This window comes from Dysidea avara, chromosome 15, assembly GCF_963678975.1.
Source record: "Dysidea avara chromosome 15, odDysAvar1.4, whole genome shotgun sequence".
Taxonomy (NCBI): Eukaryota; Metazoa; Porifera; class Demospongiae; order Dictyoceratida; family Dysideidae; genus Dysidea; species Dysidea avara.
The window spans coordinates 6,340,711-6,361,968 of record NC_089286.1 but is presented as its reverse complement, the minus strand read 5'-3'; the positions used below and the strand labels follow the sequence as shown (position 1 = coordinate 6,361,968).

Sequence of the window (21,258 nt, the reverse complement as noted above, 5' to 3'; positions counted from 1 at the left end):
TGATAGTGTCCTTGTAAATATTAGGACTGTATTGAATGGTAATAGCATCAGGAATAGAACAAGACACACAATGAACAGAACAATGAACTTTAATCCAAACAGTTGAACTTCTGTATCAACTGACCACACCAGTGTAGTGTTTTTACTGGGAAGACTAGTTATTGTGGAATAAGAGAACAAGACACTGGATACAGTACGTAATATCTTAGTATAGGACAATAGGAATAGTGTAGCAAGAACTGGCAGTGCTCTGTGTGCAGTGAGCCTCTGTATTCTAGTAGAGTATCGACTTGTTATGATGAGTAATGTAGCAATGAAGATGAGGTAAATGGGAAATATCAGTTGTAGCCACATTTTAGCATAGTCATCCATACCATTGTAAAAACACACTTCAATACCCAAATCAAGGTTAAGAAATGAAGTTAGTACATAGACATATTTAGTTGGTTCATAACTGGGGAAGAACACAGGACCATCAATACTCACAATGTTAGCATAGAAAATTAATCCATTTACACTGCCATCAGCAACTGTGAAGTTGAAAATGGACAGAAATATGACAATAACAATTCCTGCAAGGATAAAAGCTATCAAAAGAAACAGATAGTAATTGGAGCATTGTTTACACTGAGAAGTACCAAACACAGTACTGAGACCTTCTTTACATCTTCCACACAACACACCAATCCTGTTAAACTGACACTGAGAGTCAGGATTGGAGAGGTTGAGATGTGAGGAGTGAGGTAGACAATAGTCAAATGGACAATTTGAGGACACTTGATAAGTATGGCTGTTGTCTACATTTGTTCTGCCTGTAATCCAACTATTAGCTGGACGTGGGATTGTTTGAGTATCTATATTGCAGCTATCGGGTGAAAGTTTAAATGTTATTAAAATTGGATCGCATGAGCAGATTTTCAAATTTTGATTCAACACAAATCCTAAAGGACATTCAGAAATTATGATTCGAAAGACATCTGAAAATTTCTTGCTAAATCTTTTTTCAGTTGATTGTTTAACTTCCTCTTGTGCTAACACTAGCATTCCATGTAAGTATATATCACAACTACTTCCATTTTTGTGTAGTATGTTAAACTCAATCTTAGTGCAAGTATTTGGAAGTAACAGATAAGAATTTGTAGTAATGTTGTGACTTTCGCATACTCTGTTATGATTTCTATCAAATATCATCAGTACTTTTCTCCTATACTTAAGCAATACCTTTAGGGTAAATGTTTGTCCAGAGTTAACTGGTCCCAGTTCATCAATGGAGCAGTTGTAGTGTTGGTCATCTGAACAGTAACAAACATGATTAGAGAGTCTAATTTTAAATTCCATTGAGTTGTTAACATACTGTATTACATTTTGGTTTACTTCATAAGGATCTGATTGCATGAAAACTGAGTTATCTATCCAATCACAGTGTGAAGTTGGGAACCTTTTGTTGGACATAACATCTCCATTGTTTTTTTGTAGCACTATTGAGTAGCTGTAGTTGTAGACATTTTTAAAATCATTACTTTGCACCAGCTTCATTGACTTCATACTGGAGTATTGAAATAGACATTTCATGTTATTTAAACATCTTTCCAACTTAATATCTTTGTAAAATATCACAGAAACATTATTTGCTATAATATCAAGCTTGGTGTATTCTAATAGAGCAATCCAATCATCAATTACTATGCAGTACCGTGCTTGATTAAATGAAAATGTTATGTGATTTGATAAAATAATATCACTCATAACTGTGTATATAACAGCCACATCACTTACTACATTGGTGAACGTTACTGATCCTTCTAATATTAGAAATATGCCTTCCAGCCATAAAACACCAATGACATTACTGAGCATGGAAAATGATGTGTTATGTATCAAAACAGTGAGAGTACGTCGCCATGAGGAAGGCTGTGCTTTTAAATATGTTCTTAGTATTGAATGTGTACTTATTCTATCAAACCTACATTGTAAAAGAGTGACTATTGATGACTGAGCAGCATGATATAACTGATGTTCCATAATTTCAAATATTCCTATTTGATTATCACTATTGATCTTGCTAAAATGGCAGTCAGTAAATACAATAGCATTAACACATTTGCTATTATATACAGTAACTCCTTTAATTATTGTAATTTTGACAATATATTCTGAAAGTGTAATGCCAGTTATTCTCATTTCTGCAACACGTATTACATTAATACCTTTTGAGGTTGAAGAGAAAATACTTATGGCTTTGTCTAAGTCAAAGTTTATGGATAAAAAAGAAATTGTAATATACTGCGAATGTTCATAAAGAAGAATTTCTACAGCTCTGTGTTTGTACAAGGGGTGCCCAGTGTGATTGTAGTTTCTTATCTCCATAGTGCTGTTACCTCTTGTCATATTATGAGTTATCAGTAAATGACTGGATGTAATGTTGTTTAAATGTATAAATCCTACAACATTAGTAAACACCAATCCACATTGTTGGTATCGACAAATAAAAATGCAATTATCGATTAAAATATTCGAACAGTTGAAAATGTGCAAAACATCAAGAAGTGAATTTGAGCTCTCCTTTTGCAAGCATCCACATTCTTTTATACTAATATATCTGATATTTATGTTCACAGAGTTGCTGATGATTACATGAGCTGAACTATTACTGTAAATGCAGTGAATGATTGTATTATTTGCTTGTGTCGGACTAATTCCATTTAGTGAAATGTTCTCAACATTTTGTACAACCAAGTCAGTATGAAGGTGATGTTTACCTGGTAGGAATACTAGTTGAGTATGAGAAGTGAAATATTTCTCAGAGTTATTAAGGTAGTGTTGTAGGGTATTATTGTTAGTAGCCAGGTAGTGATCATCAGGTACCACATAATATACAACACAATTTGTGGCATATGCCAAACACGTCACCATCAGTAGCAGCTGGCACATTTGTTCTGAGAAAACACCCTGATGTACTTTAGGAAAAATAATTATGGTAACATGAAACTTACTACAAATATATTTTACTAAGACATGATTTTACAGGTCGACTGTATATTTATCAAGCACACAACGTTACATGTAATTATACTCAACTTTTACTGTTGCTACTGTTTATGATGTGTACAAATAGCTACGTATGAACATTTTTAAAGGTATATCCAGAACTGAAACTCTTTAAATAGATGTTCTGAACTGTGGTTTGTACACATAATTGTTTATTTCATTTTGTTGTTGTTGTTTGTATGTTACAAGTGTTATATCAATGATGTGTACATTTCATAATAGCAACTCTAATGAATATTGGAGTAAACACATGACAGTAAGCCCATTTTGTTGATTGATGACAAAAGCAAAAGGTTCCAAACCAATTATCAGGATTTCAATTAATTGTTATTCAACTATCATGTAACCAAGTTAGATAATGCTGAAACGCTGTCGCACAATGCATAATGGTCACCCGTACACTTTTGGTGTGATTCTTGCTCAAATTAACATCTAGCCCAGCCTTCAACTTGGATGGAAGTTATTGGCTTGCGTACAAGGTTGAGTTTAGTAGATTGTGACATGTGCTTCTTTTTCTCACTTACAATGAATACAATCATCTTCAATTTTAATAGTTTGTTAATAGTGTCCACCCCTTTTGAGATTACATCAGCTTTCTATTTGAATTTCATACATTCTTGATGTTTAAGTTTCTCTGCCAAATACACATTGTTAAAAATTGAACACCTGGACCTCTGAAAGTGTACATATGTGTAGTGCATAATTGTTTTCTCAACATACCTGGAGGATGCAAAGCTACATTGGGTGTAGTGTGTGTGTGTGTGTGTGTGTGTGTGTGTGTGTGTGTGTGTGTGTGTGTGTGTGTGTGTGTGTGTGTGTGTGTGTGTGTGTGTGTGTGTGTGTGTGTGCCAACAACAGCAACAATACCCAGTAATGTCCAGTTGCTGTTTTCCTTGTGCAAGAAACTTCTCATGTGATTCAGTCTACCCAGCTGTTGAATGGGTACCTGGGGGCCTGAGAACCTGGTGTCAACTGGAGAAGCAGCCCACCCAGCTGTATACCATCAATGGGTACCTGGTAATAACTGGTGAAGCAAATGCCAACTGTCACAGTGTCATGATCAGGTGGGAATTTGAGTGCCCACACCTTCACCTATGAGATATGGTACAGTCTCATGTGGGTTACTAGTCCTGCTCCAAAAGGAGTTACCTCATACAGCACTAATAGTAGCATCTGAGTAGCACATAGGTGTCCCAGTGCTGGTTCACTGGGTAGACATGACAGTACCAGCATAGTAACCAAAGGCTTTGTTTTTTTATGTGTGTGTGTGTGTGCATACATACGTGTGTACATATCTGTAGTGTGTGAGGGTGCGCAGAAGTGAAGTGTGATTGCAAAGGTTCAGCCACACGTGGATTATTGTGCTTTCATATATTAACCAGTTCCATACAAATCTGTTGAAAATGTTGTCAGTGATCTTCATAATAACAGTGATCCTCACTAAGGAACTGGTGATAGTTACTGAGCAGAGTAGTAAGTATCACCTTTCTACTATGGTGAATATTGTGAGGTATAGTACTGTATGTGCATAGTGAGTAACATATACGTACTGGATCATCTTGTGAGGACAGCTATATGACAATGATCCCAAAATTGGTGAAAAGTCAAGATACTATTGGACCTACTGTATGATTGCAATATCTTGCTTTGTTGGTGTGCCGGGAGGATGTAAACACATTAAGACAGGAGTTAATTGGATGGCATCAAGTTTCATGTGGCCAGCAATGATCACCCTTTTCAATCATGTTCTTCTGCCAACTTCTTCAGTGCAGGACTGCAGGTTGCTATTTTAGTCTGACTTATCTGTATAGCCCCATCACCATTTTTATAACTAACCCACAAATAGCCTTTTGGCCACAACTAACCCCCTTGCTAATGAAAGAAAGGATGTACTACCTATATACTGTATTTAATTATATCACTGTTCATCAAGTCCACCCAACAGATGGCACATCAACACAACTTGACATATTAACATCAATTTGCTATGTGGTATACCTGACACGTGGATTTGTTATCTTACACTTTTGCTTTATTTGCTATTTGGTATATATACTTTAAGGTTAGGAAATGATTGATACCAATACAAACAAACAACAAATCAAATTAATAATTACATGCATATGCACAGCAAAGTTGAAAGCACCTTATGTATAAGGAGTTTTTCAGTTTTAAAAGACAGCTATCTAACTTCATATGTGTGTGTTTGTACACAACTACACATCCATGGGTTTATAAACAATATATTAAGTGCAGCATGCCAAATTGTGTACTTCATAATATCAATAGTACTGTTAACCGTGAAACTGTGTGCCGCAAATAGTATACAGTAAGTTTTGTGATTATCGTGCATACATGTATTACTGTACTACAAATGTAGGGTGCTTTCTCAGGTCAAATGTATTGCACGCATTTGCTACTACTGATGGTGACATGTTTGTCATATACCACAAATTGTGTTGTATATTATGTGGTACCTAATGATCACTACCTGGCTACTAACAATAATACCCTACAACACTACCTTAATAACTCTGAGAAATATTTCACTTCTCATACTCAACTAGTATTCCTACCAGGTAAACATCACCTTCATACTGACTTGGTTGTACAATATGTTGAGAATATTTCACTAAATGGAATTAGTCTGACACAAGCAAATAATACAATCATTCACTGCAGTTACAGTAATAGTTCAGCTCATGTAATCATCAGCAACTCTGTGAACATCAATATCAGATATATTAGTATAAAAGAATGTGGATGCTTGCAAAGGGAGAACTCGAATTCACCTCTTGATGTTTTGCACATTTTCAACTGTTCAAATGTTTTAATAAATAATTCTATTTTTATTTGTCGATACCAACAGTGTGGATTGGTGTTGGCTAATGTTGTGGGATTTATACATTTAAACAACATTACATCCAGTCATTTACTGATAACTCATAATATGACAAGAGGTAACAGTACTATGAGGATAATAAATTACAGTCACACTGGGCGCCCCTCATACAAACACAGAGCTGTAGAAATTCTTCTTTATGAACATACACAGTACATCAAAATTACTTTTATATCCATAAAATTTGCCACTGATAAAGCCATAAGTATTGATTCTTCAACCTCTAAAGGACTCAATGAAATAGTAATTATACAAATGAAGGCAACATGTATAACACTTGAAGAAAATCTTGTCAAAATTTCTATAATTTATGATATGGGTGTAACTATCAACAGAGTTCCTACCAAGGTTGCATTTTTTGATTGCCATTTTTCAAAGATAATTAGTGGCAATACCACAACTGAAATAGGAATATTTTTTATTGCATTTTGCATACCTTACAACACCATACATTTTGAATTTTCAATTTTAAGATGCACATTTCATGACATAAGCTTGACAGCGATCTTAAAAGCATACAAGGAATCGGACAGTATATCACTAATGACTGAGGTCCTAGCAGTGTTGATACAAAATACAACATTTTCTGTGCTCAATAATACTTTAGGTATAGCATGGGTTGAAGGAACACATCTAGTGCTACAAGGACCAGTGATAATTACCAAAGTTAAAAGTTTGATGGCCATTATATATATAGGTAGTAACACTATTAAATTGGAAAATCAGATTACATTTTCATTAAATCAAGCTAGATACTGCATCATGACAAGTATTATTGTAATGGAGGAATGTAAACTTGATATAGTATCTAATAACTTCTCTGTTATTATTTACACCGAAAATGAACCTGACAAATACAAGTTGAATAGTGTAATATGTTTATTTCAGTATCTCAAGGAGCAGCCTATTTTCATGCACGATAGTTATCGACTTCCACTACAAAATGATTACAGCAACTATTCAATTGTGTTAAAAGAAAATAATGTTGAATTAGTATCCAATAGAAGATTTGCCACTACACACTGTGATTGGTTCAGAAATTCGGCTTTTATACAATTTGATCCTTATGAACTAAATAAAAAAATTATACACTATATCAACAACTCAATGTCACTTAAACCAAGTATCCCTAATGATTTTTGTTACTGTTCAGATGACCAACACTACAACTGCTCCATTGATGAACTGGGACCAGTTTATCCTGGACAGACATATACCTTAAGATTTATACTAAGTAGCAAACAATATAGGGTAAGTGCGAAGATGCTAATTGATCATACCTACAACAGAGCATGCAAAACCAAGTATATCAAAGATAGAGCTGTACTGTTTACAAACACTTGTACAAAAATACCGTTCACCATATTTCATAAAGCTGGTGATAGTTGTAATGTGTATTTGTGGGGTTCAATAAAAACTGTTGGACTCTATGGAATAAAACCTAACTTGCATTTTATAGATGTCTTTCGGATTAAAATTTCTTCATGTCCACTAGGATTTACGTTAAGTAAATTGCTAAAAATTTGTCTCTGTGATCCAATTTTGAGATCAGTTATAATTTCACCATATGGCTGCAACATAGATACTCAAACAATTCCACGTTCAGCTAGTAGTTGGATTACAGGCAGGACAGCCAGGATAGATGTAGACAACAGCCATACTTATCAAGTGTCCTCACATTGTCCATTTGACTATTGTCTACCTCACTCCTCACATCTCAACCTCTCCAATCCTGACTCTCAGTGTCAGTTTAACAGGATTGGCGTGTTGTGTGGAAGATGTAAAGAAGGTCTCAGTACTGTGTTTGGTACTTCTCAGTGTAAACAATGCTCCAATTACTATCTGTTTCTTTTGATAGCTTTTATCCTTGCAGGAAGTGTTATTGTCATATTTCTGTTCATTTTCAACTTCACAGTTGCTGATGGCAGTGTAAATGGACTAATTTTCTATGCTAACATTGTGAGTATTAATGGTCCTGTGTTCTTCCCCAGTTATGAACCAACTAAATATGTCTATGTACTAACTTCATTTCTTAACCTTGATTTGGGTATTGAAGTGTGTTTTTACAATGGTATGGATGACTATGCTAAAATGTGGCTACAACTGATATTTCCCTTTTACCTCATCTTCATTGCTACATTACTCATCATAACAAGTCGATACTCTACTAGAATACAGAGGCTCACTGCACACAGAGCACTACCAGTTCTTGCTACACTATTCCTATTGTCCTATACTAAGATATTACGTACTGTATCCAGTGTCTTGTTCTCTTATTCCACAATAACTAGTCTTCCCAGTAAAAACACTACACTGGTGTGGTCAGTTGATACAGAAGTTCAACTGTTTGGACTAAAGTTCATTGTTCTGTTCATTGTGAGTCTTGTTCTATTCCTGATACTATTACCATTCAATAAAGTCCTAATATTTACAAGGACACTATCACAATTCAAATGTATAAATCATTTTAAGCCACTATTGGATACTTATCAAGGTCCATATAAGGACAGATTCTATTATTGGACTGGTTTACAACTACTGTTAAGAACAGTATTTTATGTAATATCAGCTCTTGATAGGAAGACTAATATGATGATAGGTATTCTTATACTTGGAGTAATGGAGTGTGTACATGGAGCATTTGGTCCCTACTTAAGCAAAGCAAAGAATTATCAAGAGCTTTTATTAGTTTTTAATCTTCAAGCACTTTTTGCAGTTTCACTCTACACCACTTCTAACTCCAATGCAGTATATACACTAGTTAGTATAGGGCTAATGCAGTTTGTGATCTTTATACTTTACCAAAAGCCTAGGTGTAGAAAAGTTGCAAATGCTGCTTTGACCATACTGCTTGCAAGATTGAAGTTGTCAAACTATTTTCACTCAACCGTAACTCAGCTAAACTTACAATTAATTAATACACCACCAGACATTACACACAATCCCATGGAATTTCGAGAACCATTGATTGGACAAGATGAATGAATTACTGTACAAAGTGTAATATCATTCCACTATACATAATGTTCTTGATTAGTTTAATTTGTGCATACACTCTTATACACTATCACTGTTACCCTATTTGCTCTTTTACATTCATTACCATTTCTGCATACACCATGTATTGTACACTGATTAATAATTTTAAAAATTGTTATTGTGTACACCTACTTTTCTACATGTGTGCATATACTGTTATTGGCTTGAGCCCATGATGTTCTTGAAATTGTTTATTATGTTTTTGAGCAATGTTGTGCTCCAATAACGCTCTGTTGTATCCCACGTGCACTTTTTATGGTGTTATCTTGACTGTCCTATTATAGTATTATCTACTTGTGAATGTTCTGTTAGAAAATTTTGTGACTGTTTCATTGGAATATCTCAATCATTAGCCACTCTCTCACCACAAGAGGCTGTTAAACTTTAATGTATTACTATATGTTTGTGGAGAATCACAGGGTATATCCAAGGAGGGTACACTAGAGGTTTCAGAGCTGAAGTTTTTGATGTAAAGTAATTGTGCATGCTAAATATATAGCAATAAATTATGCTGTATAAATGGTCTGCATTGTAGGGTTCAGTGACAGTTATGAGTATAATGTTAGTTATGAGCCTACAACATAGCTGTTGTCATATAAAATGACAATAAGGAACTAATTTCATAAACTGCAGACTTTAGCCTACTCATAGGTCTTTAGTGGGATGACACTTACAAATTTATAGTCACTCAAGGAACCTCTTAGGCTAAAATGATATCCTAACAGGCTTGCATGGCTCCATATAACTGTCACTATCTTTTAACTAAAAGATTAGGTATTGATAATAGAGGAGTCCACTATCTTTTTCTTCACAAGCTAAGAGTAAAGTACAGGGCACCTATAAATGTAAAATTCATAGCTATGTGATTTACATGGTACCTGTAAACAGAAATTTACAGTTGATGGATGGTTATTATTGTCTGGAACCAAGGTATGAATCTCATACACAGGCTGCTTTTAGTGTAAAGCTTTTGCTTATGTGGGTGCAGAAAAACAAGCATACAAACACAAACTTTCAGATAAGTTCAGAAAATTGGTACATGCCTATACAACTGTGCAGGAAGGCTATAGGTGAAAACCTGATTTAAAGACAAATGTAAGGCTAACATGTAGCTATAGTTTCTTGTATGAAATTCGGTATGGGCTTGAGGCTTTTTAAAATCTTTGTAGGTCTAATAGCTAATAATTCTTTTAGACCAACATTAATTTCATTTGCACTTTGCAATAATGTGGCAGCTAAGAGGTTCACTTGCATGTGTCACAGGTTTAAACTTTGATCACATTTAAAGTACGTCCTTTAATTATTACTGCTTTACAGTGGCCAGCACTGAGGGTCTGACAGCAACTTGTGTTGCAGCCTTTGCAATGTGTAACACCATTCTTAAAATTCCACTGGTGTGTACAAGAACATTTCAGTTTATTTGGTATGACAAAATTTTCAAGACAGTTCTTTTAGATTTATCAGGGAGAATACATGCAAATTGTGTACATTTTTACTTGCGATTATACTTCATTTTTTTTGTTTGTTTATAGCATGAATGAAGTTTTTTAAATAGTAGTCTAAAACGGTATCAATGTTTATGTATTTTAAATTTTCATTTGGTGTTTGTCATTGATTTGAGATATGCCACACTTGACCCTTATCTAGCAGTGTACTAAAAAATTTTAAATTCCTTGATTTTAGTCTATCATTTTATAGTTGTGTTTAAGTTCACAAGAGTCTGAATAAAGATGGAAAAACAACCTCTGTAGGCCACAGTACTGAATGCTCCTCAAATCTGCACACAGCCACACACACAAGCATTAACCACCATTAGGATGCCTGTGCACCACTCAGGCACTTAAGCCTTGTGCAGGTTAGTAACCCACAGGAAGACTATCCATGTCTTACGGAGAGAGGTTGCGGAACCCAAAGTTCCACAACAACCCCAACACTGCTAAGCAAGACAAGGACAGTTGGGCATATATCCCCAGTAAACAGACCTTTAGCACTTGTGCCTTTAAAAATAAATAAACAAATAAATAAAAAAAACACCAGGTACCCAGTTATGTTACAGCTGGGTGAGCTGCTTCCCCAGATGACACCAAGCCATCAGGTTCCCAATATACAGCTAGACTGGAGCACGGTGAGTAAAATTTCTTGCTCAAGGAAACAACAACACCAAATTGGCATAACCAGTCATTGAACCTGGAACCTTTTAATTACCAGGCCAATGCTCTAGCCACTTGGCTATGCTGTCTCATAACACACACACACACACACACACACACACACACACACACACACACACACACACACACGCACACACACACTCACACGCACACGCACACACACACACACACACTACACACACACACACACAGAAACACACACACACACAGAAACACATACACACACACACACACACACACACACACACACACACACACACACACATAGGCGATTCTAAGGGGGGGCTGGGGGGGGCCATGACCCCCCCTGTTAAAAAATAACTTTTAAAAAATCTTGGGGAAAAGTTGCTGTATAGATTGGCATTGTTATTTTTAGCATTTTTCATGTTTTTAGAACAAATTTTAGGCTGTTTTCAAGCCTTTAAATTGCAAAAATCCTGCAGCTTCTGGGGGTTGCACCCCCAGACCCCCCTGAAAATTCTACTTTATACTATAGCCAAACAACAATAGTTATGCTGTTCCCTACTTGGCCCCCCCTGTGGGTCAGGTCTAGAATCGCCACTGCACACACACACACACACACACACACACACGCACACACACACACACACACACTACACACACACACACAGAAACACACACACACACAGAAACACATACACACACACACACACACACGCACACACACACACGCACGCACACACACACACACACACACGCACACACACACACACACGCACACACACACACAGAAACACACACACACAGAAACACATACACACACACACACACACACACACACACACGCACACACACACACACAGAAACACACACGCACACAGAAACACACACACACACACACACACACACACACACACTCATTATAGTGGTTTGCATTAGCATTCTACATAATCAGCTAAGGTGGTCCAGATAACTCAGGCTCCATTGAATATGGTGATTGTGCATGAATAGTTTAGTTGGCTTATTGTTATAATTATATGATCCCACTTGTTTCACTCCTTTAAATAACCTCATTAAATGAAACAATACACTATAAGTGAGGCTACACACTTGATTTCAAAATGCCTACTATGTATTTAAGGAGGTTGTAGATGTATGTGTCTAGTAGGATTGTTTCTAAACCGTTACATATCACAATCAAATATTTGGCATTATTATGTAACAATGAAGTATTAGTGTGATCTCAAATTGATATATTGTGTCATTGTTGGTGTAAGTTCATTTTAATCAGCCATATCTCTGGAGAAATGTGCTCCAAATATTTGCTTCTACTTATTATTATTATTATTACTAACACTTTACAGTGACCAGCACTGAAGGTCTGACAGCAACATGTGCTGCAGCCTTAGGATTACCTAACCTAATTTCAAGGACTTAGACTTATTGACTTGACCTAGTGACTGACTTCATGACTGAAAAGGTGTAACAGAAAAGGGGCCAAAGAAAGGAAAAAATCCCTCCAACCCCAGGATTTGAACTGCAGGTCACCCAATGTCTAGTTGGGGCCACATAGTGACATGTTTGGCATATACCACAAATTGTGTGTGGTACCTGATGATCACTACCTGGCTACAAACAGTAATACCCTACAACACTACCTTAATAACTCTGAGAAATATTTCACTTCTCATACTCAACTGGTGTTCCTACCAGGTAAACACCACCTTCATACTGACTTGGTTGTGCAAAATATTTCTAACTCTACACTTGAAGGAATTGGCCAAAAAGAAATGGAGTACACAATTGTTTACTATACTAGATCAGCTCAAGTGGTCATACATAACTCACAAGCCATTAATTTCAGATACGTACTTTAGTGTAATGAATGTGGAGTTTTTAAAGAAAATTAGTTTACTTTATCTCTTATTGCCTTGGATATTTTCAACTGTTCAAATGTTATATTACTGAATTCTGTCTTTATGTGCCAGTACCAGCAGTGCATGTGGATTGAAAGTTTTTAATGTAGTAGGTAACAACTTCTTATACAACATCACATCCAGCTATTTACTAATAATTCATAACATGAAAAGAGATGACAGTAGAATGGAGATCAGTAACTACAATCACGTGGAATGTTCTTATTGTAAACACACAGCAATAGAAGTTCTTTTCTATAAACATTCACAATTTGTTAAAGTTATAATACTTCATCTGAAGCTCAACGTAAATAAAGCCATGAGTATTTTATCTATCAGCTGTAAGGGTATCAGTATGCTAACTATCAAAAAGATGGAGTTGACACATACAACATTTACAGAAAATATAATTGCAATTACTATAATCAACTCAAATAGCAGTGTATTTAACAAGATAACTCATAGTTCAATTCAGTTTTTATACTGCTCTTTTACTAACATCAAAGGTAGCACTGAAAAAGGTGGCCCAGAATTATTTTCCATTTCCAAACATGTTATTAACAGAATTCAAATATCAGCAGTTTTAATGCTACACTGCAGATTTAGTAACATAAATGCATCAGCAATATTAAGAACACAATTACAAGGTGCTACCTCAAAAACTACTGTTCTTCTAATGTTTGTTCAAAACACATCATTTTCTATGATTAAAGTTACTGACTCTGTATTATGGTTAGAAGGCACATACCTAAAGCTAGGACCAGTAATGTTTACCAAATATCAAGTAGCGAAACTGTTATCCATACAATTACAAGTACAATTCAAATTGAAAACAATATTACATTTTCACATAATAAAACAAATCACTTCAGAATGCATTATATTATTAGAGCAGTCCAAACTTGAAATTGTAGCAAACAATTTTTCAGTACTGTTCTATGCAGCTAATGGATATGATAAATACAATATTATGTGTTTATTCCAATATGAAAGTTTGATGAAACCTAGATAATGCTCAGCCGACCACAAATACAACACTACAATTATTCAGTTACACTAAAAGATAACCACGGTGATTAGTATCCAACAAAAGGTATGCCACATCACACTGTGATTGGACAGAACTTTCAGTGTTCAAGCAGTCAGATCCTCTTGAAGTTAATCAAAAAATTATACACTACATCAACAATTCAATGGCAATTAAAGTAAATATTCCTAACATTTTCTGCTACTGTACAGATGACCAACATTATACCACTGCTCCATTGATGAACTGGGACCAGTTTACCCTGGACAAACACTTAGTGTAAATCTACTTGTCAATGATGATAGCAATCAGGAGGTGTTGATATTAGTTTACATTCATCTCTACAGAGCATGCAAAAGTCACAGTGTCAACAAACAAATTGTGATTATTTCAAAAACATGCACTAAAATACAATATAAAAGTATATTATACATGAATGGAGATGGTTGTAATATATATTTGAATGGAAGGATATCAAAATCATCATTTGGCTTTATATCCCCACTTTATAGAATGGATGTGTATCATGTTAGCATTTCTCCATGTCCATTAGGATTTGCATTGAATGAAATACGTATTGAAAATTTGTCAGTGTGATCCAACTCTGAAAAGTATAACAATTTCACTAGTTACTTGCGACATAGATACTCAATCAATTCTATACGTCCAGCTAATATTGGGTTATAGGCAGAACAAATGTAGACAACAGCCATACTTATCAAGTGTCCTCACATTGTCCATTTGACTATTGTCTACCTCACTCCTCACACCTCAACCTTTCCAATCCTGACTCTCAGTGTCAGTTTAACAGGACTGGTGTGTTGTGTGGAAGATGTAAAGAAGGTCTCAGTATTGTGTTTGGTACTTCTCAGTGTAAACAATGTTCCAATTACTATCTGTTTCTTCTGATAGTATTTACTTTTGCAGGAATTGCTTTGATTCTATTTCTTTTTATATCCAACTTTACAGTTGCTAATGGAAACATAAATGGGCTAATTTTCTATGCTAACATTGAGAGTATTAATGGTCCTGTGTTCTTCCCCAGTTATGAACCAACTAAATATGTCTATGTACTAACTTCATTTCTTAACCTTGATTTGGGTATTGAAGTGTGTTTTTACAATGGTATGGATGACTATGCTAAAATGTGGCTACAACTGATATTTCCCATTTACCTCATCTTCATTGCTACATTACTCATCATAACAAGTCGATACTCTACTAGAATACAGAGGCTCACTGCACACAGAGCACTACCAGTTCTTGCTACACTATTCCTATTGTCCTATACTAAGATATTACGTACTGTATCCAGTGTCTTGTTCTCTTATTCCACAATAACTAGTCTTCCCAGTAAAAACACTACACTGGTGTGGTCAGTTGATACAGAAGTTCAACTGTTTGGACTAAATTTCATTGTTCTGTTCATTGTGTGTCTTGTTCTATTCCTGATACTATTACCATTCAATACAGTCCTAATATTTACAAGGACACTATCACAATTCAAATGTATAAATCACTACTGGATGCTTATCAAGGCCCATATAAGGACAGAATCTATTATTGGACTGGTTTACAAGAGCAGTATTTTATGGAATATCAGCTCTTGATAGGAAGACTAATATGATGATAGGTATTCTTATACTTGGAGTAAAGGAGTGTGTATATGGAACAAATTGAGTAAAAATAAAAACTTCCAAGAGCTTCTGCTAATATTCAACCTTCATGCTCTCTTTGCAGTTTCACTCTACACTGCTTCAAACTCCATTGCAGTTAACACACTAGTTGGAATAGTAATGATACAGTGCATCATCTTAGCACTGTATGATATAAACTTACACAGGAAAGTTAAGGTTGTTTCTCACTTCATCACACTGCTTTTAAAGTTAAAATTAGCCAAGTGTTTCAATTTTGTTTGGTCACAACCACCCCAAACCCAACAAGACATTCGTTTGCACAATTCAGTACCAGAAGTTACATTTAACTAAAGAGAATTTAGAGAACCATTGATTGGACTAGACGATCATTAAATAATACTTTAATGATACATTATTACAATACACTATGTTTATGCACATATAACAGATATTTGTTTTCAAGAAACCTCTTCAACAACTATATCCGCACAATGCATTGATGAACATATAAATACTACTGACTTGTTTGACCATAACATTTTGTGCTTGTGTGGAAATAAATACAAGGTATGAGAATTATAATTAATTTATAAAGACATTTAATAAGAGTTTTCAAAAGAATTATCCAGCTTGTACATTAAATTTTAACATTAATTATTTAATTTGAAATACCAAACATTGCCACTCACAAAGCCTGTATGTTGTGAATGAAATATAATATATACTCTTTCCTTATACAATGCTGGGATGCTTACAAGTGAAGTCCAAGAAATTGTATAGGAGTATGTATAAGAAGATGATAACCATAACTTCTATATATCATTGATTCACATGTATGTTCATATGTTAGCACTTTCCTGATTTTCGTTCATTATATAACTATCTATACCAATATGACTATCTATACCAGAGCAGCCAAATTACGAAAAAAGGGTACAGCCCTCCAAAAGGCCAATGATGCTAATACCAATGACTCTATGGATCACACTATCATGCATCATTCAAAATGATTGACATTAACACTGTAACAACGATTTTTTGGCCGTCACCTTTGATTTCACAACTTATTCACCCTGGCCATTTGGAGGGCCTCACCCTTTCTTCACAGCTTGGCTGTTTTGGTATAGATATCACTTCTTTTTGTAATTGCAAGCTGCCTAAGGCTGGCTTTGAGGCCTCCTTTCAACTTGTTTATATTTTTCTTTACTACAGGAATTGTCAAACGAGAAAGACTACTGCTATTTTTGTTTTATTATAAATTTGAAGCTACATAAAATGATTTCATCATAAAATGATTATCATGTAACTATTAGGGTGATTTTTTACACACCTGAACCCTGTACAAAGTGTTATGAGTAGCTACAGGGTGACTTTTTAAATGGCTGAACACTCTACAGGGAAGCTGAACTCTCTACATAGAACTTGATTGTAGCTGATCCCTCTATAGGGTGTCTATGTAAGTAGTTGTAACATATGTACAGAATTTGGTCACAAACAAGTCACCCTGTAGAGTGTTCAGCTATAAACATTTTTGACCATATAAATGCTCAGAATGAAGTTGCATTTGCAACACCATCCCATGAGCTCTTAGGTAAATGGAGTGAAAGATTTTAGAGTTGCTTGCATTGACTGAGTATTAGAGTATCCTGATCTAGTATGAACCATTTTTATTTGGCTTAGGATGGGAAAGAGTGGGGGAAGGTGGGAAGGGATTATGTGCTCATCTCAGCTGGATCCTTCACTGAGTTACTTTCAACCTTGAAGTGCTTTGGTTGAACATTAAACCAATAATGGGACTTGATAATGTACAGTGCATATGGCTACAATGTGTTGTATAATTAAGAAGGGACTAAGGGGGATACACTTCTGCCCTGGATCCACCTCTATTGATCACTATTAATTATAGTCAAGTTATTACCATATCCATTGAGTCCGAATAGAAATCTATTTAAGCAATTCCAAGTTTAATTGCGTCATTAAATGCAAACTTTCAGTGTTTCAGTTTTTGTGATATTTACTAACATGTGTTAGAAGTGTTTGTTTAATATATTGCAACAGTGCTTTCACATCTATACAATGTTACACTTTTCATTTTGATGTTTATTAAGTATACCTTTTGTAGTTTCACTAGCAATTTGTCAACACAATGCAACTAGTTTCAGTAGACAATATCACTAGTTTGTCTCATTAGATTATCTTTACTGATTTTGCTCATGCGCATGCACTTTAAAGTTAAAAAGATAAAAAGTTATGGACCCATAACTAAGGTATGCCACTGCTTTTGGTGATCTGGTATCAATTATTTAGTTTTGTTTACTGTTATGATTCTGCTCATATTCCTGGAAATAACAACACTGTAATGAAACAGTAACTACTTCTCTATTCAAAGAAGTTTCTAGATTTGTGTATTTATACAGGAGGATTACTTCTAGCCTGCAATCAACTATGCAAGCATGGAGATTGCAGTGCAAAAAGTGATGTGATCAGAGTTTCATCTTTCTGTGGTTGAAGTATGTACGTATCTAGTTTTAATGCTCATCACATGTGCTGACATGCTAAAATGCACTACATACTTTTGCTACTACTGATGGTCATGTGTTTGGCATATACCACAAATTGTGTTGTATATTATGTGGTACCTGATAATCACTACCTGGCTACTAACAATAATACCCTACAACACTACCTTAATAACTCTGAGAAATATTTCACTTCTCATACTCAACTAGTATTCCTACCAGGTAGTCATCACCTTCATACTGACCTGGTTGTGCAAAACATTTCTAACTTTACACTTGAAGGAATTGGCCAAAAAGAAATGCCGTACACAATGATTTACTGTACTGAATCAGCTCAGGTGGTCATAAATAACTCACACAATATAAATCTCAGATATTTGATTGTAAGTGAATGTGGGGTTTCTAAAGTGAAGGACTTAATGTTACCTCTTGCTGCCTTGGATATTTTCAATTGTTCAAATATTTCATTGCTGAATTCTGTGTTCATGTGCCTATACCAGCAGTGTGGACTGGCAGTTGTCAATGCTGTAGGGAACAGTCTTATATACAACATTACATCCAGCTACTTGTTGTTACTTTATAACATGACCAGAAGTAATAGTACTGTGGAGATACTCAACTACAATCACAAGGGAAGCTCTTCACACAAACATACAGCAATAGAAATTCTATTCTATGAACATTCGCAGTTTATTAAAGTTATAATACTTCGAATGAAACTAAATGTGGATAAAGCCTTGAGCATTTTATCTACTTCTTTTACTGGTATAAATATGCTAGTTATCAATAAAATGGAATTGACTGATATAGCATTTAATGAAGGTGTAATAGTAATCACTATAAACAACAAAAATGGATACAAAAAGTTAACTGGGAGTTCAATTCAGTTTGTAGAATGCTCTTTCACTAACATCAAAGGTGACATTAGAAAAGGTAGCCCAGGTTTATTTACCATTATCAAGCATGTTGTTAATAGGATTGAAGTATCAGTTATTATGATACTACACTGCAGATTTAATAACATAAATGCATCAGCAATATTAAGTACACAATTACAAGGTGCTACACCACATACCGTGCTTTTAATGTTTGTTCAGAATACATCATTTACTTTCCTTAAAATTACTGATGTTGTGTTTTGGTTAGAATGCACATACCTAAAGCTAGGACCAGCATTATTCGCCAAAATACAAAGTGCAGCTATTATATGTTTACTTACAAGTGAAATTGAAATTGAAAATAGTGTAAAATTTACACACAATCAAGGAAATTATTGCATTATAATGCGATACATTAAACTAAAAGAGCATTCCAGACTTGAAATTATAGCAAACAACTTTTCAGTAGTGTTTTATGCAGGTTATGGTCATGATAGATATAATATTATGTGTTTATTCCAATATGAAAAATCCATTCAAAGAGCTAAACACAATCAAATACAACACCACAACTATTCAATTCTTCTAAAAGAAAACCATGGTGATTTAGTATCCAATAAACGATTTCCCTTTTCACACTGTGAATGGACAGAAAAATCATTTTACAGACAATCAGATCCTTTTGAAGTAAATATGCAAATTATACATTTTGTTAACAATTCACTGACACTTACAAGAAGAAATCCTAATGTATTCTGCTACTGTACAGATGACCAGCACTACAACTGCTCCATTTATGAACTAGGGCCATTTCACCCTGGACAAACATTTAGTCTAAATATATTTGTCGATAATCATAATAATATGGAGGTGAATATCAATAAGGAATTCAATAGAGCATGTAAAAGTCACAATATTAACAAACGCATTTTGCTAATTTCAGAAACATGCACTAAGATAGAATATAAAAGTATACTATACATGGATGGAAATAGTTGTAATATATACTTGGATGGAATGGTATCTGAAACAGAATCAGTATTAATTAATGAATCATTTGAGTTAACAATCCCACAAGTTTTATTGAATGTATATGAAATAAGAATATCTCCGTGTCCATTAGGATTCGCATTGAATGAAATATTGAAAATTTGCCAGTGTGATCCAACTCTGAAAACACTAACAATTTCACCAGACGGCTGTTACATAGATACTCAAACAATTCCACGTCCAGCCAATAGTTGGATTACAGGCAGAACAAATGTAGACAACAACAGCCATACTTATCAAGTGTCCTCACATTGTCCATTTGACTATTGTCTACCTCACTCCTCACACCTCAACCTCTCCAATCCTGACTCTCAGTGTCAGTTTAACAGAATTGGTGTGTTGTGTGGAAGATGTAAAGAAGGTCTCAGTACTGTGCTTGGTACTTCTCAGTGTAAACAATGCTCCAATTACTATCTGTTTCTTCTGATAGCTTTTATCTTTGTAGGAATTGTTTCCGTCATATTTCTTTTTATATCCAACTTTACAGTTGCTAATGGAAACATAAATGGAATAATTTTCTATGCTAACATTGTAAGTATTAATGGTTCTGTGTTCTTCCCCAGTTATGAACCAACTAAATATGTCTATGTACTAACTTCATTTCTTAATCTTGATTTGGGTATTGAAGTGTGTTTTTACAATGGTATGGATGACTATGCTAAAATGTGGCTACAACTGATATTTCCCATTTACCTCATCTTCATTGCTACATTACTCATCATAACAAGTCGATACTCTACTAGAATACAGAGGCTCACTGCACACAGAGCACTACCAGTTCTTGCTACACTATTCCTATTGTCCTATACTAAGATATTACGTACTGTATCCAGTGTCTTGTTCTCTTATTCCACAATAACTAGTCTTCCCAGTAAAAAAACTACACTGGTGTGGTCAGTTGACACAGAAGTTCAACTGTTTGGACTAAAGTTCATTTTTCTGTTCATTGTGTGTCTTGTTCTATTCCTGATGCTATTACCATTCAATACAGTCCTAATATTTACAAGGACACTATCACAATTCAAATGTATAAATCATTTTAAGCCACTACTGGATGCTTATCAAGGTCCATATAAGGACAGATTCTATTATTGGACTGGTTTACAACTA

At 34.9% G+C, this 21,258-nt stretch overlaps 2 protein-coding genes across 2 annotated transcripts in view; both read left to right on the top strand.

The window, feature by feature from the left end:
* LOC136245727 (sigma intracellular receptor 2-like) overlaps positions 1-21,258 on the top strand; it is a 209,173-nt gene that overhangs the window by 145,630 nt on the left and 42,285 nt on the right. The gene's annotated exons all lie outside the window — the stretch shown is intronic.
* Positions 19,277-21,258, top strand: part of LOC136245693 (uncharacterized) — a 2,711-nt gene continuing 729 nt past the window's right edge. Inside the window, exon 1 of the mRNA XM_066037182.1 lies at positions 19,277-21,258. This exon is cut by the window's right edge and continues 729 nt beyond it. Within this exon, the coding sequence (XP_065893254.1) occupies positions 19,306-21,258 (1,953 nt within the window). The 5' untranslated portion in view covers positions 19,277-19,305.